This window comes from Marmota flaviventris, chromosome 10 (assembly GCF_047511675.1).
Source record: "Marmota flaviventris isolate mMarFla1 chromosome 10, mMarFla1.hap1, whole genome shotgun sequence".
NCBI lineage: Eukaryota > Metazoa > Chordata > Mammalia > Rodentia > Sciuridae > Marmota > Marmota flaviventris.
This window is the reverse complement of record NC_092507.1, coordinates 8,357,386-8,384,173: the sequence shown is the minus strand read 5'-3', so window position 1 is coordinate 8,384,173 and position 26,788 is coordinate 8,357,386. Positions and strand designations below refer to the sequence as shown.

Genomic DNA, 26,788 nt, shown 5'->3' with positions numbered 1-26,788 from the left:
TTTGCAAATAACAATAATTTTATTTCTTTTCATATTTTCATGCTTTTTCAATTTTTTTTTAAGTTGTCAATGGAACTTTATTTTATTTATTTATATGCAGTGCTGAGAATAGAACCTAGTGCCTCACACATACTAGGCAAACAGTCTACCACTGAACCACAACCCCAGCCCCACTTTTTTGATTTCTTATTTATGATTTACTTGCCTTACTGCAATGGCTAGGACTGCTACTACTATGTTAAGTAGAATGCTGGTTCCTGATCTTGAGGGAAAAGGGTTTAATGTTTCACTGTCAAGTATTATGTTAGCTGGGCATGGTGGTGCATGCCTGTAATCCCAGTGGCTCAGGAGGCTAAGACAGGAGGATCATGAGTTCAAGCCAGCCTCACAGCTTAGCAAGGACCTAAGCAACCTAAGTGAGACCCTGTCTCTAAATAAAAAAGGGATAGGAATGGGGCTCAGTAGTTAAGGGTCCCTGGGTTAAATCCCCAGCACACACACACAAAAAGTACGATGTTAATTGTAGATTTATCACATATGCCCTTGAGAAGGGAACTTTTTCAAGTTCCTAGTTTACTGGCTATGAAGAACTGAACGTTTGTGTTGCCCAAAAATTCATATGTTGAAGCCCTAACACTCAATGTGATGGTATTTGGAGGTGATTAAGTTTATCATAAAGTCACAGAGGTGGGATGGACCCCATGATGAAATTAACACACTCATAAGAGAAAGAGGAGAGGCGAGAGCCTGGCTTTCCTCTCCACCTTGTAAGGACATGGTAAGAAGGCAGTCATCAGCAAGCCAGAAAGAAGGCATTCTCTAGAACCAAATTTCTACCTTGATCTTGTACTTTCCAGCCTCCAGAACTGTGAGGAACAAATGTCTGCTGTTTAAGCCTCTTGGTCTACAGTGTATTGTTATAGCAGCCTCAGCTAAGACACTGGGCATCACCGCGAATGGGTACTGAATTCCATCAAACGCTATTTTTCTTTGCATGTACCAAGATGATCTGATGTTTTTCTCTTTAGTCTCTTAAAATGGTGAATTACTTTTTATTGATTTTATTTGATTTTCAAATGTTAAACTGATCTTGCATTTCTGGAATAAACCCCACTTGCTGAATTATACTTGGTAATATTTTATTGAAGACATTTGCAGCTCTTTAGAGGGGGCCACTAGTACTTAGTTTCCTTATAGTATCTATATAGGTTTTGATGTCAGGAACATGCTGGCCTCATAAAATGAGCCAAGAATGTTTTGGTTTAGATATTAGGTATCCCCCAAAAGCTCATGTGTGAAATAGTGCAAGAAAGTTTTAGAGAAGAAATGATCAGATTATTAGAATGTTGACTTAATCAATGTGTTAGTCCCGATAGGGGCTAATTGGGGGTAACTGTAGGCAGGTAGGCTATGGCTGGAGGAGGTGTGGGCAGGGCATGCTTTGCAGGTGTATATTTTGTCCTTGTTGAGAGGAGCGCCCTCTCTGCTTCCTGGTGCCATGTTCCCAGCAGCTTTCCTATGCCATGCACTTCTGCCCTGATGTCGGCCTCATCTAGGATCCAAGGAATGGAAATGACCATCTGAAACCATGAGCCACAAAATAAATTTTCCTCCTCTAATTGTTCTTGTCAGGTCTTTTGATCACAGCAACGAAAAAGCTGACTGAAACAAGAACTGTTTGCTCCTCTTCTATTTTCTGAAAAATCTTTTTTAGAACTAGTATTATTTCCTTCTTAAATGTCTGTAGAATTAACTAGTAGAGTCATATGGGCTTTGGAGTATTCTTTGTGGGAAAGCTTTTTTATAAATTAAATTTTTAATCTAGGTGTGGGTGGTGTACACCTATGATTCCAGGAACCTGGGAGGCTGAGGCAGGAGGATCACCAAGCCTAAGGCCAGTCTCAGCAACTCAGTAAGACCCTGTTTCAATATAAAAAAAATAGTGATGGACAGGTAGCTCAGTGGTAGAGCACCCCTGGGTTCAATCCTTAGTGCAAAAAAAAAAAAAAATTTAAATAGATATCAGTATCTTTGTATTTTCTTTTTTTAAATATTTTTATTAGTTGTTGATGAAATTTTTAATTTTATTTATTTGTATGTGGTGCTGAGAATCGAACCCAGTGCCTCATGCATGCTAGGCAAGCGCTACCCCTAAACCAATGTCCCAGCCCTATCTTTGGATTTTCTATTTCTTCTTTCTGTTAGTTCTGACAATTTGTGCTTGCAAGAAGGTATTATTTAAGTATGGAATTTAATGATATAAAATTGTTCTTATCTCTTTTTTATCCTTTTAATGCCTATAGGATCTGTAATAATATCTCCTTTAATTCCTAACATTGATCATTTTAACTCCTTATATTGGCAACTTCTGTTTTCTCTTTTCTTCTTCTTGGTTACTCTTGCTAGAAGATTAACAGATTTGAGGTTTTGGGTTTTTGGTTTGTTTTTTTTTTTTTTGGTAAAGACAATTTTGACATTGTTGACTTTTTTTTTAGCTCATTGGTTTCCACCTATTTTTGCTTCCTTTTTCTACCTGTTTTTAATTTGCTCTTCTTTTTGTATCTTCTTAATAAAGAAGATTAAATTAGTAGTTTTTGTGTCTTCCTCATTTGCTAATAGACCCATTAAAAACTGTAACTTCTAGGAAGTGCTTTTTGTTGCATCCCTCATATTTTAACATGTCTGGCTTTTTCATTATTGTTCAATTTAAAATATTTTCTAATGTCTTTTTGTGATTTCTTCTTTGACCCATGGGGGTCCTTTGGAAATACACTGTATAATTTCTGAACATTTGGGGATTTTCTGGGGATCTTATTGTTGTGGATTTCCAGTTTAATTCTACCATGATCAGAGAAAGCAGTCTGTATGATTTAATTCTTTAATATTTATCAATCCTTGTTTCATGACCCAGCAGATGGTTATCTCTTAACAAATGTTCCACACATTCTTGAAAAGAAGGTACCATCTGGAATTGTTGGACAAAATATTCTATGAATGTCAACTGGAACAAACTGGTTGATGGCACTGTCCAAATGTTTTTTGGGGTTTTTTTTCTTAGTTTTTTTTTTTTCTATAAATTTCTAAAAGTAAAGTATTAAAAAGAACGACTATGGATATACATTTATCTATTTCTCCCTTCAGTCTATTAAAAACTAGGAAGCCTGGAAAAAGGATATACTGGAATTCTTTACTATTCTGGCACTCCCCCTAAATGTTTGTTTTGGGGGGTTTGGGGTTTTTTTTTTGGTTTTTTTTTGTGATACTGGGAATTGAACGGGAACAGGCCTTGAGTACGCTAAGCAAATGCTAAACCACTGAATTATGAACACCTGTCTTCACTGTAAACTAAACAAAAGTTAACAATCTCTCATCTAGATGAGTTGAAAGACCAAGTTCATAAAGGTCTCATGATAGACAGCAATCCAGTGTCTTCCACCATTGAATCTAATAACATATTACTTATACCCTGTATGATACGAAAACAATGAGTTTAAATGGCTATGCAATCTCATAAAAATGTTCCAGAAAGTCAGTATTAGGTACATGAATCTTTATCTAAAATATTTAAAAATTTTTCATTCAAAAAATCTCCCACCCCAGGATTTTGCTTCCTAATTTATACAGGTGTGGGTTAACCTGAAGCTTTTTTCGTTCCCTCCCTAAGGATGTGTCCGCACCTTATGCTCCAGCATACCTACAATACTCTGTCTTATCTGGGAGAACAGTGTGTGCCAGTTGGTTGGCCGTAAATGATAAGTGATCCCATGCCACACCAGGGGTAAGCCTGGAGTTCCCATGGACTTGAGCTCAAGAGTAATTTCAGGTTCTAGATAAACACAACTGAGTGCTGAGAGAACCAATGCCAGAAGAGCCAGCCTGCAGGAGGGAAGCCAAGGCCACCTGCACAGCAGGGCAGTGTGACACACACCTGAAGAAGCGGCTCTTCTCCGTGTCCATGGAGTGGCACTCTCGCTTGCTGCTGCTCACCTCTGCAGTCTTCACCACATTGGTCCAGTGAATAGGAGCCTTACAGAAAAAGACGCCCAATCCTTTGGGCCGCGCCTGCAGCCGCCATGAGGTGAGGTGCAAAGGCACAGCGAAGGAGTCCCCGGGCATGATGGCGGGCAGCACCACCGGCTCTGCCACAGAAACAGTAATGTATTAGCACCTCGGTGGTGATCCTCCTTGAGAGACTGACTGTGGCAGACAGGAAGCAGGCAGACCGTGCATGCTAGCTGCCTGGGGACAGTCTCACTGGGGAGACAGTGGGGACAACAACCAACAATTGTTCACAGAGCATTCACTACGTTCTAGACAAGCAGCACATACTGTCGGGGGCCGATGGGCTGTCCAGCCGCAGTTCCATTGGTGTCTCAAGTCTATTCCTCACGATGAGGGCAGAACGCACCGTGATGACCTTCCGAGCACTGCCTTCCATGGTCACAGCAAAGACCACCCTGACGGGTGGGAGCGAAGAGAACTACAGGAGAGACAGACACAAAATAGCCGTGCCGTTAAAAACCCAGGAAGTACAAGAGCAGAACCAGAAGGTCTGCGTGGGGCGCTGTGTGTGCGCGTGGTCCTGGGGACTGAACCCAAGTGCTCTACCTCAGAGCTACGTCCCCAGCCCTTGCTGTTTTTATTTTGAGACAGGGTCTTGCTAAGTTGTACAGACTGGCCTCAAACCTTTCATTCTCCTGCCTCAGCCTCCCAAATCCTAGGATTACAGGAGTGTGCCACTGTACCTGGCTTAAAAGTATTATAATTATCACAGCTCTCAGTGAAATTATCATCAAACCCTAAAGCATTTGGCTGAAAAGGAAGTGAAAGTGCTATAAACACATACTATTAAAAACAGCCAATTCCAAAAACATCTACAAAAATAAATAACATACCGATGTGATATCACGAAGTGTGCCACAAAGAAAATACTCCAAGGCCTCCAGACACATTATAAAGAACCCCCACTAAGACTGTGGCAATGACCCCCATTTTCCAAACTTCCCGCAATATGCCCTTGGGTTCCTACATGTCAAACTTTATATGGAAACTGTGGAGGAGACTGCAGGGGATTAAATTGACACTGCTTGTCTAGAACGTAGTGAAGATCATCACAGCAGCTAAAATAGAAACACTAAAGAAGGACTCTGCAAGACAGTGCATGATTTACTTCCTGTGGCACTTTCCTCTCAGATTAACAAGAGATTGAGGGCTGGGGATGTGGCTCAAGCGGAAGCGCGCTCACCTGGCGTGCGGCCCGGGTTCGATCCTCAACACCACATACAAAAACAAAAGATGTTGTGTCCGCCGAAAACTAAAAAATAAATATTAAAATTTCTCTCTCCTCTATCTCTCTCTCTCTCTCTTAAAAAAAAAAAAAACAAGAGATTGAGGAAATGTTTCTTGAACACTAACAATGTGCATTTGGGTGTTGCCCAAAACAGAAAGATGCCTCCAAGAGTCCAGCCTGTCGCCATAGACCCCGGGGTGCTGAGCAGGGTGGCCTGCGCTGGCTCCTTCACAGGCACAGACGCTGCCTGTCTCTAAGAGCCACTCCACTTGCCCTCTAGGCTCTGTGCTATTCGTTGACATTCCTACAGAAAAACCAATGTTTATACTTCAAAGAACTTTAAAAACAAACTTGTCTTTCTTCGCCATCCTCCTCCAGGCTCTGTGTAGTGCTCAGTCTTTTATAAACAAGATGCTGAGGTTCAGAAACAATGTCTTTTCAGCCGTGGGTGGCAGCTACTGCGTCCTGGTGCCGTGTGTTCACTCACACCTTCAACAGACATTCTGGGCTACTACCATGTGCCTTTTTTTTTTTTTTTAATGCACAAAGTAATACCCTGGGCACACAAAAGAGAAGGTTTCTGATAGTGCTGCTCTTGGAAAGAGACAATGCTTTTCACGGGAGAAACAAAAGACACCACATTCCAGTGTCTTATTCTGCAGTTTTTTTATTAAAGTAAACAGTATGTAAAAATCCACCTAATAAATAAGAAAGCAAAGCTCTCTGTTTTCAACCGAGTCTTCTGGGAAGTCCAAATGAAAAAGAAAAATAATTTTCTGGAGTGTTTTCAGAGGGACACAATCCTAGGCACAAATCATCATCCAAGTTCAGGCCTCCCTGGCCCAGCCCCAGGTAGGCCTGGATAAAGTCAAGGCCAACCAACAGCAATCTCCATGCTCTGCTTACAGGCCTGCCTGAACGTTCACATTTCAAAACTTACTCAGGGAAAAGACATTTTTAGGCAAAAGCCTAAAAAGGGTTTTTAATGTCATTTCTGCCTGATGCAAAACACTGAAGAAGGACTCCACAAGACAGTACATGATTTACTTCCAAAGCTAAATGGGGGGTGAGTGAGGATCTTACAATTTTTCCTTCTTTCTTACTTTCATGACCTTTGGATTCCAGCAAATGAAACACAGAGTATAGTGTACTTCTATTTTAACTTAGAAATAAAAGGAAACCTTGCACTAAAACATCTGCCTGCTCTCCTTCCCTGGAATTCTCAGTCACAAAAACAAAATTAGGGGCAAACATTTTCTTGGAAGTTCCTGAAAGAGGAAGGTAACTATTCATACACAAGGGCAGAGATAATCTCAATCACATACACGTCACAAAGTCCTCTGATCATCAAGAGACATACATCTACATGTGGTCCAGCACAGTGTACATACTCAAAAACCACAATGACAGGGCTGGAGTTGTGGCTCAGTGGTAGAGCACTTGTCTTGCATGCATGAGGCCCTAGGTTCGATCCCCAGTACCACCTAAAAATAAAAATATTGTGTCCATCTACAACTAAAAAAAATATTAAAAAAAAAAAAAACCCACAATGATAGCAGGAAAATTATACTTACATAAACCTGGGGATGTATAATATTTGTTCTGCTGCTCGGGCTGCCAATCTAAGAAAGATCCGTAAATCAGATTCAGCACAGGCCTAAGGTGTTAGCATCATTAAATTCAATGACAATATTCAAAGAGTGGTATTTGAGAATATTTTTCAGGTAAAATATGATTACTATGAAGGTAAAACATCTCTTGAAAATTTTGGACAAAACAATATTCTTTCTACACCATCCTGTGTGTGCAAAATCTCTTCAGGACACATCCATCTGGTTCTTTTGTTACCAGACATGAATTTAGGCAAAGAAGTAATCCGGGAAATAAAAGTGGTTTCTCATTTATTAGCTTTTTCCCTAAGATAGTTGAGACACCAGAGAACACCATGAAAATGAACACTTATTAAACAGTATTCTCCAAAAATAGGCTGATCACATGACAGTGGATGGCTCTCTTGGTAGTAGAGAAGAATTTAGGGACAGAGCTAAAATGATCAAGGAGCAATATTATAAGAAACATTAGAAAGATAGTACGCACTTAGGGAGCTTAACACCAGGGCACACCATCAGAGAAGCTGTCCCCCCATGCACAGGTTCTGCGTGCGGGTTCAACCAATAGCGAATCCCATGGTGTGCAGCTGGGCCTACATTGCTTTGCACCTCCACTGAGCGTGTGCAAACTCTGCTTTTCTAGTTTTTATTTCCTTAACGGCACAGTATAGCAACCACTTGTGCTGCACTGACACTTTCTCAGGTAGAAGTAGTAACCTAGAGATGACTTAAGCGCCGGGAGAATACAGGGAGGTGACATGAAGACATTCTGCCACTTCACACAGTGGGTGTAAGCATGAGGATTTTGGTGTGGGGGTTGTCAGAATTCCTGGAACTGACCCCCCATGGATGCCAAGGGATGACTATACTCGTGGTTGGCAGACTAATAAATAGCCCAGCAGATCCACTGAGTTTATAAAGGAAATTTGCCCAGGTGAGATAATATGTGCCTGCCAATTTAAAATCTCATCTTCTACTGAAATCAACCTGCCTGGCTGATGTACAGCGATGACCCAAGCCTATGACTGGGCCCACAGAATCGGAAACAGCCTCCCTATGACGAGGAGAAGTAAAAAACAAGAAAATGTCACTAGGGCAAAGTTATTATAAGCTTAAGCATTTGGAGCCTGGTTCTGAGGGGCTGTGGCCATGGCACAAGGACACCACTCACCGTGGAGGAAGATGAATTTTTATCTGGTGCAGCATATCGGAAAAAAGTTCCAACTTTGTCCACAGACACGGGGCTCACCTGCTCCCAGCCGTTCACTCTCACTTGCAGTTGGTGAATCCGTAGGTCGTGGGTGTGTCTATGAGGAAGAACAGGGAAGGGAACAGGAACACAATCTCAGAAGGCAAGAAAAATGGAGGCAAAGACTCCAATCTGACCTGCTGTGTAACCACACAGACGCCCACTGGCTAGGCCTCTGGGGGATTCCCTAAGGAAGGGGAAATCAGGAGCTGGTTTAACTGGGTTTTATGAGAACAGCACAAACTGCAATTTCTGGCAGCCTGAGCAAGAGGGGCACTCACTCTCCCCTTCCATGAAATCTCGCACTAACCAGGTCTCTCCCCCGCAGTCCCCACCCCAACCCCTCACCAAACAATGTGAAAATCACTTTAGTGGGGCAGGAAAAACGTACTAGTGACTGAATCACATAACCAGCCTCTTGGAAAGGCACAGAAACTTTTTCCTTCTTGGTGCTTTTGTTGACTATCCCACTTCTCTCAAAACCACACGCAGTCGGTGGGCTCCAGCTCCACGCGACTGCTAGTGGGCAGTCAGAGTCTCGGGCCCAAGCACTTAGATGAAACCGGAGCAGAAGGTAGTGGGCAGAAAGGGAGGAACGGAGGAAATCGCACATTTAATTCTATTTTAGATTTTGTCTAATTTAAGCCAGAAGCCTGAAGCGGGGAGCTGAATTTGAGGCTAACAGGAAGCAGGGAGGGAGGCTCGGGGTGGGGTACCACGTGCCAAAGGGGGAAATGCCAGAAAAGGCATTTATTTTGATGAATTCAGGCAGAACAGCAGGACTTGAAAAGGGTCACAAAACATGGAAACTAAAACGGAAATGACAAAGAGTTCAAGCCCTGGCTTAGATAAGAGGCAGTGATTATTCAGAGATGCTATCCAGTCCTATGGCTTCTCTGAGAACCTCATGGAAGGACAGGACAATGGCTTGACCCTTGTCCCTGGAAACTACAGTGGCTTCCAGGGACACGTGACCAGCACAGGGACTTTATTTTACTTCTTTTTTTTCCCCCGGGAATACATGGGTCTCTCTCTCTCTCTCTTCCAGAGACTCATATATACACAACCCTTCTCAGGTAGGTGTAATGTTCATGGGCATAAAACCATCAAATGCACCAGGCACGGGAGAGGTGGGCACATGGACTTCAGCATCATGAGACACAAAGGCCTGCAGAAGGATGAAGCCAACCCCTTCCATGTCCACTCAGCTTAAGAACCATCTGAGGCTCAAAACCTAAGACCTTCACCTGTCCAGATACTAAGTCTTAACTACCCATGCCCCTTGGATAGCCCTTCCATTTAAAAATGTTTGCAAATAATGGGACACTTCCTTGGATATTTTACCATCTCTCAATAGCCAGATATAAAGCTCTCTTCCCCTCCTCCTGAGCCTTCAGCTTGCTACCTCAGGAGGGCATCTGTCAGCAGTTGCCCAGATAGGTTTCATGCACGTCTTACCCTCCCTGGCTCCGCTTCCTCAAACTAGCTGCCCGCTAAAAATGCTATGTGGAACATACATACGCTATAGGTGAGATCAATGTGCTTTGAGAACCTTTTCAGAATAGCATGTCACCACTGCATCATGGAAACCAGGCCAACATGCAATGAACTTGAGCATTATAATGTCCATGCTTAGACAAACTTATGAGAGACACATAGGTTATCTCCCCATCTGTTGAGTAAATGGATGGTCAATGGAAAGAGATGTATTTCCAAGATGGCAAGACAGCCCACATTTATAAAAGGAAACAATGATTTTCAAAATATCTCTTAAAAATATAATATTAAAATCAGGAATAAGTGAAAAAACAAAACATTAGGGACAATCATTTATATTCACTTTTCTATTCATTTATTGTTTTAAGGAAAAGAAGAAACAAGCATACTTTACCTGTGTCTCAACTTTCCTCTGGCTTCAAATTCAAAGGGAATCTCTTCACCTGTAAGGACTTCTCGCCACTCACTGACCTTGTGAGCATCATCTAGAAATGCTCCGTTCCCTTCTGGGACCACACCTGGACTCCCACTGTGGGACAATGCCGCCCTAGAAGCAATCAGAAGAACCCACTGTCCCTGATCTCCACCATTCCCTCCTCAGGGCTCTGGGCTGAGGAGAAGCCCTCTCAGGACAGCCCGCAACAGTAAGGTAGGAGCCCACCACAGAGGAGGACCTCAAAGCCCAGTGACTATGGTGATCCCATGCTCAGTCACAGCTTACCCGAACTCTCAGGAATAGCTGAATTATCACTACCTAGTCACTTAGCTCCAGCAGCAGAGTCTGGCAGGTATACAGTAAGGTAAGATTTTTAAAGGAACATGTAAGTGCGTGGCTAGAATTTAACAGACCTAAACTGCTAAACAGAAGAACCTCCCTTCCAGGGCATTATACTCAGTGGGGGCAGGGGAAATGCAGTTTCGAATCAGTTGATTCTGTTACCCATTCTGTGTACTTCATGGCCTATGCTACAAAGTCACCAGGTACATAGAATAGGACACAAGATCTAAACAGGCCAAGAGTTGTCAAAAAAGTTCTCACTCAGCTTAGGGAAACTTATTTGTCCTCCAAACTCCAGCCAAGCTCATCTGTGCTGAAGCAGGTCTCAGATAACCCTCCCGGGGCTGGGGAGGCTGGAGGACATTTTTGAAGCAGTGTGGGAAGCAAAATGAGTATATTTTAATAAGCAGGCAATGCTTCCGTAAGGAGAGGGAAGGGCATGGTAACCGTGAAGAGGAGTGTGGCTTTTCTTGCAGACCTCCTACGCACACCCTTAACCTGTGTGCCTTTGCCTTTAAACATAACACACGCAGGATGGAGAACACAGTTTTGACCACTGCAGACTCAGGATCAACTTCTCTACCTGCAGACTCTGGAATCAGAGCCTCCCCCATCCATCTCAGGAGGACAGAAGTTACTTGTGGGAGGCCGCCATGTCATGTGACCAGCGTTTTTCCCCTCCTGATCAGTTGAGGCACTGTCGGTCATATTCCCCCCCACCCCCAATGATCTGGCTATTCTTAAGTTGTTGAAGTCCTGATCTTGAGGGTAGAAATAATGTAACCAAATGTGTCTTCCTGCATAGGCATGCCTTCCTGCAGCCCCATGGATCCAGTTACACTCACTTGTTCCTTTGTGATATTACCCCTTGCCCTGTTTGGGATAGAATGTTCCATGGAAACTCCCTTTTTGTGTCCCCTTCTCTTACTCTGCCCTTGGGTGTGGCCTTCCTAGATGTCAGTCAACCTGCTGACAGTGGACATCATGAAGCTAGACTCAGCCCCCTGAAACCTGAACCCTGGCCTCATTTGAATGGCTTCTCCTCAATAAAAGGGGTCAGCACGTGCTCGCTCTCCCTCTCTTTCTGCAGACTCTTAAGAGGAGCCGTCACAGCACCCCCAAAGAAAAAGGTATTTCTGTCTCTTGTGTGGTTATTTCACACAGCCCAGTTAGCCCAGTTCCCCTGGAGTGACCCCTGAGCATTTTAGTCGCAAGCAACGCAGCAGTTACCGATTCAGATGTAAACCCAGGGCTCTCAAGAAGGGCTCTGCTGTGCTGCTGCAAGGGGGACTGGGGGACAAAGAAGGCTCCAGGGAACCGGCTGCCTGCACCTTACCTGGTGGGTGTCGTGGTCAGAGTGGCAAACCACAAAGTGCACCCCGTGTGGTTCCTCAGAGCAAAGGGGACAAATGGCTGCCGGCGTTTGGGAGTTTTCACCTCTGCTGCGACCAAATGAGAAAAGGCTGTTAACACACACCTCACCTGCAAGGTGAGACGCCCACCCTGCCCCCAAACTGCCTCCTGCGTGAAGGGGCTGAAGGCCAGGTAGGAGAGAAGGTTCTATCTATCAACAAGGTCAGCTAGTGGGGCAAATAGAAACTCAGGTGTGGGCTGGCTGCATGCCATGTTTTGCCTCCAGCACCCCAACTCCCAAACCTCCCCCAACTCTAACAGGCCTATCACTCAGAAGGCCTATCACATCAGAACCTGCCTCAACTGGAATCAGGAGCGACCACCAGTCCCAAATAATACCTTCTAAACAGGTCACCCAGGTTATACCACGAGTAATTGTTGAAGCCTGGTCCACAAGGACTTCACTTAAAGAAGCTTTCCTTCATATAAAAGTTCAACCTTAAGCCACAGTACAGAAAACAAAAATACCTTTTGCCAATCTCTTATTATGATAGTTATTATTTTCTCCCTGGAAAACCAGGGCTATACGATCCCAAAGCTATGAAAATGAAATTTCTAGCTCATTTGTTAACACAGACATCACCGCCAACTCCTGTGAGGTGGCCACTGTGGAGGCTACAAAAGAAACGGGAAACAGGCTTCACTGCACAAGAGCCTCTACCAGGAAACCGCAGAGAACAACAGTCAATACAAAACTGTATGGAACCAGATCCTAGGGGAAGTGACCTGCCTACAAACACTGTGAGGACCCCAAGTGCATGAAGGGCGGCCTCCAGGAGCCTCTGAGGCCCCTCTGGCCCAGGGCCTATGTGACCTCCACTGGCCATACAAACTAAGAGGGAGGTGGCAGCAGGATCCCCAGGCAGTGGCAATGACAACCCAATGTGGGCAACTCCTGGATGACACACATAAGGGGACCACAGGCCCCATCCAGCCTGAAATCACAAAGACAGCACAGAAAGACGGTGACCTGAATGGTCTGCAGTAGGGGAGAAAATGGCACCTACACAGAGCAGCAAGCACCGACAGCAGAGAGCACGGGCCAAAGCCCAGCCTATCCACAGGGCCTCGGCTTCCTACTGACAAAAATCAAGGCAGCAAACCACAACCTGTCCTGCTGCTACCCCTGCCAGGAGGAGGCCTGGGCGGCCTCCCATTGCCAGTGATTAGCACCATCTTTTAAAAAGCAAACGCTCGGGCTGGGGATGTGGCTCAAGCGGTAGCGCGCTCGCCTGGCAAGCGTGCGGCCCGGGTTCGATCCTCAGAACCACATACATAGATAGATGTTGTGTCCGCCGAAAACTAAACAAAAATAAATATTGAAAAATTCTCTCTCTCTCTTAAAAAAAAAAAAAAAAAGGCAATCGCTTCATTTTTCCCTTTGTATCCTTTATAGTTTCCAGAAGTTACTGCCATGAACACTGCCAGACGAGAAATTTCAGAGTGAGGCAAGTTGTACTCTGATAACAACAGTGGCTCGGCGAGTCTACGGCACAACAATCCACTAAGACGATGAGCAGGCTCCAGCATGTTCCCACAATTTGTGGCCAGTTATCTAAAGACACCCAAGTACTTGTCAAAGGTGGGCTTCAGTGAGGAACATGCCTAGTTTTTATTCCTGTAGCTCCATTTGGTTCTCCAGGTCTGCCTTAAAAAAACAGTGCTCATCAAGTAGAAAATGGAGGAGTAGCTGCGAGGCTGCTGCACGAGCAGAGGGGGCGCAGGGGAAGCAGCATTTGCTGCGGGCTCTGGAGATGACTCCCTCCCAGAGCAAAGAGCTGCTTTTATTACGGCAGATAAAGGGCCACGAGGAAAAGGAGCCAGATGTGCTTTCCCGTCCCACCATGAGCCAGACTGGAAGTTTCCACTTGCAAATTCGATTTAAAAAGAACAGGTGGCAGATGGCTTTGATCACACTGCAATGCAGAATAAGCACGAGGAATCCACACAGAGAGATCCACAAGCATACCACCTTGGCACTAACTACCAAGGGCAGGAACACTGCTGAAGTCCCCAAGACCAAACAGCAGACTTCAGCCACCACTTCTCAGAGTAACACAAATCCAAACCCAACACCAGGGAACAGCTCTGACATCTCTTGCACCAGGATCCAAATAAACTATGTACTTGCCTTTGGAACGGTATCAGAGGAAAAATTCCCAAATCCTTCAAAGAGCACATTACTCCCTGACGGCCTCAAAAATCTGCCTCTAGTGACCAAATCTAATTCTTCATGGGTTGAGATAACCCAAAGCTCCTCACATCCAAGTTCAGCCTCAAATGGCTCCCACTAAGGAAATTTTCAGCCCCTGGACTTTTTGCAGAGTGATCTGGCCACTACGAACAACACAGGTTTCCTGCTATACAGCAGCTCAGGCTATCAGAAGGACCCGGGTCGTAAACTGCAATAAATAGATTAAAGCAGCAGGTCTGCTGCTAACTAGTCACACTGAATGAAAGCAAATGAAGCCATCATCTGAGTCTTGCTATCCTTGTCAGCTTCATGGAAACAATGCTTGGCTTTTCGAGGCTGATAAGTAACATACAGAAAGCTCAGAGGCATCCATTCATGAATAAGTAAAGACTCAGCCATAAGCTTGCTCTGTGAACAGAATTAATCAAAAGCAAAACCTTCCAGAAAGGTAATAAACCCATATCCACCTCCCCACATATCAGTATCCCTGTTCTGTGCTCCTGGTAGAGGGAGTTCAAATGCCTTTTTTAATAAAATATGTCACAACCCATAATCTGGAATCAGCTGTGTGCAAACAAACCACTCAGATTAAATCACACTCCTTAAAACAAAGGAAGAAACGCACATCCTGGGCTCCGATTATTCAGTGTGTTTTTGATTTGATTATTCAGTCAAATTCTCAAGGAACTTTTAAGGGTCAGAGATAAAAATAAAGAAAATTTTCTTTTCCATCTCCTAAGCACATAAATTCATAACTAAAAAAGTTAAAGTTTGTGCACAAGTAATTATTTACTGTGCAATTTTTTCTTCACTCTATTCGTTATTATGAAGCTCCTATTTCATAGAGCCCACCCACATTCCCACAAGAATAAATGTCCACTGATTGTTTTAGAGTCCTGAGCCCTGCTTGGTAGAGGACAGGGCTCTTGCATTGGCGTGCTTTTGGTTGTGACAAACCCCGTGCTTGGCACTGACATGTCTGCATTCCATGCCGAGGAGTTTACTGACAAGGAAGACTCAGCTCATCACTTACTTCAGATACAAAGTGCAATTCTGCTCCTTAGTTAAAAATGTTCTTCCTGTTACTGAAGCAAAGTACTCACAACACCCCCCATTCCACTCCCATTCACAAAAACATTCAATGTACAAGGTAGTTCTTGGTATAGGACAAGGAAACAAGCCCTCGCTGGCCGTACTGTACCTCCAGCATAGGTCTGGTGCTCTAGGTTAGTCAGGCTGGCTGTACTCCTAGTTCTAAGGTAGACAAGGGGGAGGCCTGGCAGACAGGAGAGACAAAGTTAGAGGGTAAGAATAAATGCAGCAAGTGAGAATGGTCACCCCCACACAGCAAGTAGGCACAGAGAACAGTAACACGCAATCGCAGGACCGCCCTCCTGCAGCGATTGAGCCAGGAATGTCCTAGACAAAGCAAACCCATTTTCATGCTGGCCGGGCTGTGGAGGCCATTGTCCCAGCAGCCTACTCCTCTTTCCTAATTAGGGGAAGAAAAACGCACTCAAGGTTCTCTTCACTCCATGAGGACTTTTAATTTAAAGCATGTGATTTCTTGAAAGTGGCCCAGAAAAGTTCCAGAAACCAATCGGCACAGATTTTTAGTGGTTGCTCCATTCCAATTGGAGAACCAAGTGGCAGTAGAAAGGAGGCCCCTGGCAGCCTCAGACATTTGAAGGAAGACTCAGTCTGGGCCCAAATTTAAGCAATCTCTTCTAAGGAGCTATCTTATAGTGCTACTTGAATTCTAAATTGGAAATGCAAGTTTTCAGAACATTTATACTTGATATTGTCTTAAAACAAGCCTGGAATACAATACTAATAAATTCAGGGAGGTGCCAGTCCATCCAGGATTCACCTGAAGCCTTACTGAACAAAGCCCACGATTACATCAAAATGAAGCCAATATTTTCTTTTCCCTGTTAAAGAAACAATGAGAAATGAGCATGCTATATCCCTGGGCTGCATTTCACAGTCAGGGCTATTCCAAAGGCTCATTTTAAGGCTGGCCTGAATAAAAAGCACAACCTTGGGGGAATACGTTAAATATTCTCAAGACCTGAAAGTTGTTTTTTTTAATTTACCTTTTAGTTGCAGTTGGACACAATACCTTTATTTTGTTTACTTATTTTTATGGGATGCTGAGAATTGAACCCAGGGCCTCACACATGCTAGGCGAGCACACTACCGCTGAGCCCCAGCCCCAGCCCAAGACCTGAAAGTTTATGATCAGTTCAACAAGGTTGAAATCTACTGCCATCAAAAAAAAAAAAAAGGCCGACAATGATACAATGATTTCGTAGGCCTATTAAAGAACACAACCCTGGCCCACAGAAAGAACACCATCTTTTTTTTTTTCAATAAAAAAAGACATTTGGAAATTCAGGTATTTTTAATTCTGTGATTAAAAATACATCTTACCTCTATCAGCTTACATAACCACAAAAATCTACATAAATAAAAACTGAGCTTTGACTTAGCATTGGCATTTAGCATAAATAAAGCAGCTTATTAACTGGAAAAAGGAGGAAAGAGAGGGGGAGAGAGTGGAGAGCAGGAGAGAGGGAAAGAGGGGGCTAGAGAGGGGGGTCGGGGAAGAGACAGACCCTTCATCCACTTCCTGAACATCAGGCCTTCCTAGTATTTGCAGTGATCGGATTAAAAAAAAACTCCCAGTACAAAGATGACTTTCAGAGAAACACTCTTGGACATATCACATATTACAGAGATTACCAAAGTCTTCCGGGTAGAATAGATTATGTTTCCTTGACACATAAATCGGGAAGGCTGGAGGAGGAGAGAATTGAAGCTGACACCATCTGAACAGCCCAGGCTCCTAAGCAATGGCCTTGGAACCCAGAGCCTGGGAACTGGGAGGACAAGCACAACTGACAATGGTTTTGTCTCTCCTTCTAGAAGCACAGGCAGCAGAAAGTCCGCTTTATGCAGTCTGAGGAGAGATGAACCAGCACAAATACTTCATACACTAAGCAGTCACCCTCCCATGACTGTCTGCAGACCAGGCGGAATATTTAAGTATTCAGGAGTTATGTGAAGCCCAGCCAAGACTCTTGGGGAAACCACACAGAAAGACTTGGGGCTGAGTTCAATTTGGATGACAATGGCTTGTGGAACAACCAAGACCAGGCCTTCCATCACAATCTCCCCAGCTCTGAGGAATGCTCCATGGTGAGGCATTAAGTAAGGGAAGAAAACATGGTCAACAAAGAACAAACAGACTCCTCTCCCCCCAGGCGCCTGGGTATGCAATTCTTTTGTTCCCTAAGAACAATACAGGGCCCCCTCTTAAAATCGCTCACCACATGGGATCCACTCTCCCTCTATTCAAGGATACATGTGCAAACCTTCTAGCACTAGCTTCAGATCTTAGAAGAGATGTTTTTAAAAATCCCAATAAAAAATACCCATATACTGGAAACCAACATTTTGCCAAGTAAAACAGAAACCAAGCAGCAGCTGAACCAGACACGGTCTCAGGCTTACCCGTTCATTCACAATGTTACCAGAAATTAGGAATTATATGTCGCAGATCCTTTCTCCCTTGCATAGGTGGATTTAGAGGTCACCTAAAAGTTCAGTAATTTGTGCCAGAAAACTGTCTCTTGCAAAAACTAAAACAGAACAACAGAAGGTGGCCAGGGTTTCCCATAGGCTTCTCCATGAAGAATGACAGGTCTATTGAATTTCTTAGTAAAGTACAGCAATTCAGACGGACACCTGCAGATACGAATCTTACTTTGTCCGAAGCACGGAGGGTCCACTGAAGAGCCCATCCAGTCTTCTGATTGGGTTGACTCTATTTCCTTGTCTTCTTTACAGTAATCTGCCATCCATGATTCCTTGGTACTTACATACTGATCTAAAAAAAAAAAAAAAGAATCCCCAAAAGATATTAAGAAGAGCAGCAGCAGAAAGGATGGAGAGTTCACATTGAAGAGTTTCAATTAAGCAAAAGAAGCTTTTATAAAGTGCCTCCCTAGATGCTAGGCCTCTGCTGGATGCTGGGAAAGTCTGGGCCTGGAGAACCTAAGCTCCAGGAAAGGAACGAATGTGCACAAAATGCCCACCATGAAGCCACACCACATGTGAAAAGTGAAAACACAAAGATAAATAAAACACCAAGGGGCCCAGGGAAAACATATTCTGCTTGGCAGAAGTGCTGGTGTGCACACCAAAGTCCTTCTTCAGTGAGGCAGGGACCTTTGTTCTGGGTCTTGAGAAACAATCAGCCTAGGATTTACCAACAGGCTGGGAACAGGTGCTTTCCAGGCAGAAGGCAGAGCACACACAGGGACTCCAAGACAGGAAAGCCAGGGCACACTCAGGGAACAGAGTGCTCTGTCAGAACAGCACAGCACACTAGGAACATAGCCAAGCAGTCTCGAGAAGGACCTAGTTGGTGAAGAACATGGTCAGGGAGAGACCGGCTCAGGAGGCTGAAATCCAGCAAGAATCTTCCTGGAGTAGCTTCCTTTTTTGGAGATAAGAACTACAGTGGGAATAGCAGGTTAACAAAATAACTACCACATGCTACACCAAAGTGAAGATCTTTTACACTAAGAGATTACACTTTCTGGAACAAGGATTACTGGTTTCTGGTTTTCAATTCCAACTCTTGGCTATTTAAAATCTGAGAGGTCCAAACAATGTTTCTGGGTTTCATAACACTATTGAAATAAGGAATTGGAAGTGAAAAAAAAATTCACCACTAATAAGGAAATGTTTTAGAAGATATTTTTAAATACATAGAAGCTCATCATAAATATAACAAAGGACCTTTTGAGGCAAATTCGTGTTTACTGGAGCTTTTCAAAGAAGTACTGTATAACCTAGTTTAGCATATAATGTGAAAAACACAAAGGTGAAATAATACAGTTTAGGAGGATTACAAGTTAACTTACTACTACATTGGTATACTGAATATCCAAGAAAATTGATGAAGGGAATTTGATCATTTAAAATGGGGGTTTTGCCAGATATAGTGGCAGACACCTGTAATCACAGTGGCTCAGGAGGCTGAGGCAGGAGGATTGAGAGTTCAAGGGCAGCCTCAGCAATTTAGCGAGGCCCTAAACAACTCAGTGAGACCCTGTCTCTAAATAAAATATAAAAAGGGGCTGGGGATGTGGCTCAGAGGTCAAGCATTCCTAAGTTCAATCGATGGTATCAAAAAAAGGGGGCAGGGATTAAGTTGGGGGGTCAAAAACATGGTCTCATTTCACCACACACTCTCCACTGCCCCTGACAGGGCAAGGTGATGTCTACTCTAACAGTCTCACCAGACATACACACTGCAGAAAGTCACCATTTGCAAACTTACATGACGTCGCTCAGAGAGAACTGCAGAATTATCAAAATCTGATCACACAGACTAAGAAATCAAGCAGTGAACGTGAATCTTCATAGCAAATGTAAAAAATGCCTGATGACATGAAGATGCTACTCTAATTTTAGATGACAGAAATACAAATGATAGAGTGGTTCTCCTTCACCACGTCAAATCTACAAGTGTACATTTCAGGGTTACCAAAAATCTTTCAGAGCACACACCATCAGCGTGGAACCCTGTGAGCAAGTTGGGTCAGCACAGAATCTGATCCGGAAACAACAAGGGCAACTCCCTCTGCTATGAAGACCAGGTCCAACCATACCTTCAAGTAAAATTATTTTTTGAATAACCTGAAAAAATATATTTATATTCATTTCCAGGACATTTAATAAACCCTGGTGGCCAAACATTATGAGGAGAAAGTTCAGCAGGGTCTCTACGTATCCCAAGAAGTCTAAAACTCTTGCGATCACTTTTCTGGCAAAGTCCAGTGAGGTGGCACCCACCTACAGCCCCAGTTACTTGGGAGACTTGGGAGGATCACTTGAGCCTATGAGTTCTAGACAATTTGGGCAACATAGTGAGACCCCCATCTCAAAAGAAAACTAAACTGTAAGCATCAACATGGGACACCGACTCTGGAGAAGTAGGTTGAGAAGACTCCTGAGGCCATGTTAGGTCTGCCAGAAAAGCAGCCTCGTAAGTAAGTGACGTCGGACATGGCCGGCATCACCCCTTACCGGTAAGCCACTAATGAATGTACAACGGGGGGTGAACAGTCTTCCAGGGACTCGCATAGAGCAAGGTACCAACCTGCAACAGGCAACTGCCCACTCACCAATTAGTACAGAAGTGATGTTGATATCCAGACGGGGTTTGGCCTTGGCCTCCAGCTTTAGTCGAGGAGGATGCAGACGACTAGCTGCCTGCTGTTGCCAGGATACAGAGCATGGCCATGGCTCAATGAATGGCTCCCAGCCTAAGAGAACACAGGAAGTGAGACATCTGCTCAGCAGACACCAACAGTTTACAGGGGAACACCGTTCACAAACGCTTAGCAAGGACAGACGAGAGCCTAAGAGCTCAGTTCAGTTTCACAGTGAAAGCACCAGCTCTGGCTATAGGTCACCCGCAGCTGTGTGTGCAGCACAGAGGATCCTGTGGAAGAGCAGACACCCACACCATGGTCTTCCAGAGGTGGCAGGAAGCAGGGCAGGAGTACACGTGCCCTGTTCCACAACAGAGCAGGCAGGACCTGTTCTGGAGCCGCTCAAGGAGTGTCTGGTCAGAAAATAAATACAGTAGCTTCAATGACCATTACCTTTCATGCTCCTGGTTACGTGAACAAGCCACTAGCTAGACAAACAGATACACTTAGAGGCTCATTAACTTAACTTGCTCAAAATTTTTCTCATTTTTTGTGTCACACATACAAAAAGAATTTAAACAACGTACACGGACAGCTTAAAGAAAATACTATCACACCCATATACCCACCATTCCAGAAACAGAAAATCACAAGTTCCTTTGAAGCACCAAGCGCCACGCCCACCATCTCCTTCCCAGCAGCCACCTCCCACCCAACTCCAGGCAATGATTTGCAGGAGCTTTTGATCATTTCCTTGCTCTTTATAATTTCACCACACATGTATGCATTCCTCAAGATCACACACTAATCAGTCTTCCTGTATACAGCTTCCTGGGACTGGAACCCAGTCTCTTTTCAAGTTTCTCCTTTTGCTCAACAACATGTCTTTGGGCATCTCATTACACCAGATGGACAAGGGTCACTGGGTACATTTGTTTTCACCCCTTAACGTAAGCCACTAATGAATGTACAACTCATTTATTCATTCTGCTTCTGAAAGACTTTTTTTTTGGTACTGGGGATCGAACTCAGGGGCATTCAACCACTGAGCCACATCCCCAGCCCCATTTTGTGTTTTATTTAGAGACAGGGTCTCACAGAGTTGCTTAGCACCTCGCTAAGTTGCTGAAGCTGGCTTTGAACTTGCAATCCTCCTGCCTCAGCATCCTGAGCCAATGGGATTACCGGCATGCACCATGGCACCCGGCTGAAAGACATTCATTTAACTCTAACTTCACTGCTGCAAGGAAGAACACTACTACAAGTGGTGTCATCCGTGTTTCCTAGTTCTCATGCCTGGAGAGCAACATGGAGCTGCATTGCTAAGCATGTTCACACTCAGCGTCACCAGGTCATGCTGATCTGTTTTCCAAAGTGGTGGTGTCAATTTATGAACTTAACACCAGCACCAGAGCACGAATCTGCACAGATATGTAGGAGCATCACAGTTTTTGCCAGTCTGTCAGGTGTGAAAAGTAGGGTCTCTTTATGATTTAGAAAGTACTTTTCCAAGCCAGTTAACTTTTAAGATTTTTAAATATACTTATTCAATCAGACACAGTGTGAATCCAATCCAATCCAATACAATACAATACACAGGATGGATACATTAGTACTTATTCCATTTGGCACTTACTGATGTGAACATGTTCATAACATCTTTAAAAGTAAGCAATATTTGGACTAGGAAAATAAATGATTCTCAGAAAAATAACTACCATATGCCCCACAAGAGCTTCTCTCAATTAGGAAGACTGAGCCCTTACTCTAAAGTCAAACATTCTGAACAACGAGGAAACAAGAGTGTCACTCTTAAGTGAATCCAGAGCAGAGGAAAATGTGGTCTGCTCTCTAGAACAATCAGCAGCAGCTGTTAAGTGGGGGCTTAAGATAAGGACAGCAGTGACCACCTGCGGCCTTAGCAGGCCCTGCACAGCAGTCCTCACTGGCTCTGTCCACACTGGGAGCTGATGGGAGCTTCTTCAAACTCTCTTAAGGTAAAAAAGTTCATTGTAAAACCACTTGGCCCTAATAGAGGGTGGCTTCTGAATCTCAACCTGCTTAAGCCTTGCTATGGTTTAGGTGTGGTCTGTCCCCAGAGATGCATGTGTGGGAGGCTGCATCCCTAGTGCAGAGTATGGGAGGTAGTGGGACCTTTTAAGAATGGGAATTCACTGGGGGCGTGCCCTCATGTGGCTTAAGTGATGGCGCGCTCGCCAAGTTCGACTCTCAGCACCACATAGAGATAAAATAAAGATATTGGGTCCACCTAAAGCTAAAAAATAAATATTAAAAAAAAAAAAAGACTAACCCAGTCTTCATGGAAGTCCTGAGCTGGTTCCTGCTATGAAAGCTGGAGCCTGAGCCTACATTGCTCTTGACCTCCTGGCAGGTGCTCTCGCATGCCCTGGCATTCTGCCACATGGCCCTCCACCACTGGGACCCCACTAGAGGCCAAACCAATGGGACCATCTGATTTTGGTTTGTTCAGCCTCCAAATCTATAAGCTAAATAAACCTCTTTTCTTTTTTTTCTTAGTCTCATGTTTGAGAGCTTAATTGAACACATATTAAGCACCTATTACATATGAGATACAGGGATACATAGAGATAGAGATGGACAAGCAATTCTGCCATCAGGTAGCAAGTGTCCTGGTGCAGAGAACAATCCATCGTGGTGAGCAGAGAGGAGAAGCACTTTCCCTGTCATTCATCTGCAGACCTGATTTCTCTATGGCTAGCGGTTCCTCAAATAGGATGGAGGAAAGGGGAGCTTCACAGCAGCCACTAGGACAGATCAGATAAATCACTGTCCCAAAGGGCTTGTCCTGGGCTTGGTTGTATTTAAAAAAAAAAAAAAAAAAAAAACACCAGCACCTGAGAAGACCCTGAGGTTTTACAGAATAACCAAGATCAACATAAGCAATATCACCACGAGATGCCGAGGACACCTCAGCCACAGCCTGCAGCAGGTATTTGCTATAGTAATGAAATCAAGACTAGCACGGGTCCTTTCCTTGGCCTTTCCAATGGGAAGGAAGCAATTGTGCAGTAAAATCTAGGCATGTACTGGAAAATCAGCTCACCCTGACCTGCCCTGTTTTATCTAGGGGGTGGGTGGGCAAAATGCACATTATCACTGACTCAGTACACTTCTCACCAAACAAACAGGTCCAGTAAGCAATTAGGAGACCTGAGGGTTAAAATGCTACAGACATAAATCTCCCTTGAAATTGAACTATTATCAGGGCCGAACAAATGATCCTTCACTACTACAAATTCCAAAATCAGAAAGATCTTATAATTATGCCAGACACAGTGACATGTGCTTATAATCCCAGTGACAGAGGCTGCGACAAGAGAACAGCCTCAATGATTTAGTGAAACTCTGTCTCAAAATTTTAAAAAATAAATAAAGAGAACTAGGGACGTAGCTCAATGGTAAAGAGTGCATTGAGTCCTCAGTAAATCCTCTCCTACCAAGAAAAAAAGAAAGGCCTAACTAGGAAAACTTCTTTTTAAATAATCAGTAGCAACATGTCAGATATGTTTTGAGTGAAACAGGAAATCTCCATCTTCTGGCTAATTCGGTCACTCACTTTTAATCTTTCCCTGTCCTGCCCCCACACCCACCCTTTCCCACATGTAAAATTTATGTAGCAATGAGTTCAGGCAAACATTTAAATTTACTTTTTAAATCCCATAATAATATACACCTTATACTGACCTGACAAAGCACGGTTATAATAATCTCCAGAAAGGGTGAAGTGGGCGTAGCCTTCAGGGCTGGTTCTCACATGCTGGAGAAAATTCAGACCTGCAAGGAAAGCAGATCTCACTGGCTAGCAGGGCAGGGCAGGGCAGGGCAGGGCAGAGCAGGGCAAGCAAGGTGGCCCTGGCTTACAGACCCCACTAGAGAGATCCTGACTGCAGCTGACTCTCATGGCCACCGCAGAGCACGCAGAGTGTTCTGTTCATCATGTATCTGTTGTCATCCATGTTGATTTTTAAAAACATTGAATTAAAATACTATTTATCTTGATTGCTGCATTCTGGGCACACCTCTAAATGTTATGCTGGAGGTAAGGGCCTCATCTGCCTCCCTCCATCCCCACCCTGGCACATAGGTGTATCCTGTTGCAACATAAGATACTTCTACCTGAATATACGAAAAGAGGGCAATAATAAGAACAAGTATGTCGATGAATGTTGTTCAAGATTTTAAGATTACAGCTGGGCACGGTGGCACATGTCTGTAATCCCAGTAACTCAGGAGGCTGAGGGAAGAGGATTGCAAATTTGAGACCAGGCTCAGCAATTTAGTAAGGCCCTAGGCAACTTTCAAGACCCAGTCTGAAAATAAAAAATAAAAAGGTGTGGGGATGTAGCTCAGTGGTAAAGTGCTCCTGAGTTTAATTCCTAGCAAAAAATAAATAAATAAATAAGATCATCATAGAAAAATAGGAAATCATCTAATTATTCCCTACACAAAAGATGTCCATAGCAATGGTCAAAACTCTAATTGTTACTTTTTTCAAAAAAATGTTTTTCTAGTTGTTAATAGACCTTTATTTTATTTTATTTCTTTATATGTGGTGCTGAGAATCAAACCCAGTGCCTCACACATGCTAGGCAAGTGTGCTACTGCTGAGCCCTAGCCCCAGCCCCTAGTTGTTACTTTTAATAAGTGTCCCTGGGAATGCCTGGAAGCACAGGGCAAAGAATAATTTCTATGAGATGCAAAAGGCCAGAATAAAGCCCTAGAAAAGAAGCTGGCAAGACACAAACACAGAGAAATTAAGTGAACCAGCGTGAATTCCCATCTACCCTCCTCAAAAGCTTCCTCCCATCTGCCTGCAAAGAAGCACTGCAGGACACAGTATTCCTGCCCTGGACCCCTTGCTACCATAGGACACAGGCACACATCCACCACGTAGGAGGCCTCCGGAAGGAGACATCAAACTGAGCTTTCTAATGAGATTCTGATTTCATGTTTTTTTATTCTCAAGAGAGAAACAAGGTAGAAGCATTATTTTCTCAGCTTATCTTTAACTGCCTTGGTAACAATATTCACTGCAATATTAGGAAACATAAAGATAAACAAGCTGCAAGCAATGACGCACACCTGTAATCCTAGCAACCTGGGAGGCTAAGGCAGGAGGATTGAAAGTTGGAGGTCAACCTCAGCAACTTAGCTAGACTCTATCTCAAAATGAAAAATAAAAAGGGCTAGAATACGGCTCAGTGACAGAGAGACCCAGGTTCAAACCTTAGTACGGGATAGGGGGGACAAACCCTCATAAGCAAAATGGAGAAACCAGGAATTATTTAGCTAGAGTTGTTAATGTAATGGAAGTTTTATCAATGACAATTTCTATTATTCCTAAGTTATAGGCTGAAGGCCACATATGGCAAATAAATACAAATTTCTATAAAATACACATAATGAAAACCATGTGTAAAGACATTATTTAAATCTCACCCATACCCAAGTATAGGAAAGCCAGAATAATTTAGCCACCTCTGAAAACACCAGAGAGGAACCCGAATGTGAGGATGGCACTCACGGGAGAAGGTGATCTCGGCAAGGGGGACGTCGCAGTCCATGCAGTCATCGATGAAGCAGATGCACACACTCTCAGCCTTGATCTCCACTCCAGAGATCCTCGGGGCAGGCACAGCCCCAGGACCCTCACGGCTACTGGGGGCCAGGGAAAGTGACCTCAGAGGCTCTGCGTTCTTGAACAACCAACTTGCTGCCTTTTTCAGTTGGCCTTTAGAGAAATTAAAAGGTGATCAGTCCCACCAGTTCCCATAGTGACCCTGGCAACTCAGAGGAAACAGAGGAACATGTTTTTTAGGGACCTATAGGTGGCGCGAGAGCGCCTTGGCCCCACAGGCATTCTTAGACTCAGAGTTGTGGGGCGGGGGGTGTGCTAGCAGAGTAAGAGGAATTCTGCCTTCAAGGAACAGAGCACCTTCCACTTGTGTCCACCATACCTCCAATGACTGCCCTCTTCTCTCGTGACATCTGTTGGGAGGATAGGAGAGAGAGATGGAATCCCACACTCAGGCCCATAGGCCCCAGCACAGAGGCCTCAGTGGTCGAGGGCCCAGCTCCAGATGCTGTTCTGCACTAGCTTGCCACGGGACCTCGAGCAGGTTACTTGATCTTTCTGTGCCCTATAACCTATTAGAAGCCTGACTCAAAGAGGAAATAAATGGGCACAGGTCAACCTCCCAGAGCAGAGCCTGGCACATAATATAGGCTCTTTAAACAGTTTTTATTATCACCTTTATTACTGAAAAGAACTAGTGAATAAATAGCTTTATTTAGTAAAGAAAGAAAAACAAGGAAGTCCAAAAGGCTCTTAGAACTTTAAAAAAAAAAAAGTCTCTCTGTCTTCTGATGGTCATGTGAGCTGCTTCCTCCTGTCACACTCTACTGCCATGATGTCCTGCCTCACCTTCTGCCACACTCTACTGCCATGATGTCCTGCCTCACCTCCAGTCCCTAGGAATAGAGCC

The 26,788-nt window shown here is 44.0% G+C and overlaps 1 protein-coding gene across 6 annotated transcripts in view; it reads right to left on the bottom strand.

Moving 5' to 3' along the window:
- The window catches only part of Vps13d (vacuolar protein sorting 13 homolog D), a 242,140-nt gene that overhangs the window by 127,345 nt on the left and 88,007 nt on the right, over positions 1–26,788 (bottom strand). For 4 of the 6 annotated variants that reach the window (XM_027947656.2, XM_071617353.1, XM_071617356.1 and 1 more), the window contains 11 exons: positions 25,828–26,034; positions 23,988–24,077; positions 20,232–20,372; positions 17,801–17,923; positions 15,233–15,307; positions 11,761–11,863; positions 10,041–10,193; positions 8,072–8,207; positions 6,865–6,912; positions 4,330–4,480; positions 3,929–4,139 (listed from right to left, as the gene is read on the bottom strand). In XM_027947656.2, coding sequence (XP_027803457.2) covers positions 3,929–4,139; positions 4,330–4,480; positions 6,865–6,912; positions 8,072–8,207; positions 10,041–10,193; positions 11,761–11,863; positions 15,233–15,307; positions 17,801–17,923; positions 20,232–20,372; positions 23,988–24,077; positions 25,828–26,034 — 1,438 coding nt within the window. Of the gene's footprint in view, positions 1–3,928; positions 4,140–4,329; positions 4,481–6,864; positions 6,913–8,071; positions 8,208–10,040; positions 10,194–11,760; positions 11,867–15,232; positions 15,308–17,800; positions 17,924–20,231; positions 20,373–23,987; positions 24,078–25,827; positions 26,035–26,788 lie in introns of all 6 variants that reach the window. The other 2 variants (XM_027947657.2, XM_071617354.1) reach the window with 2 other exon arrangements.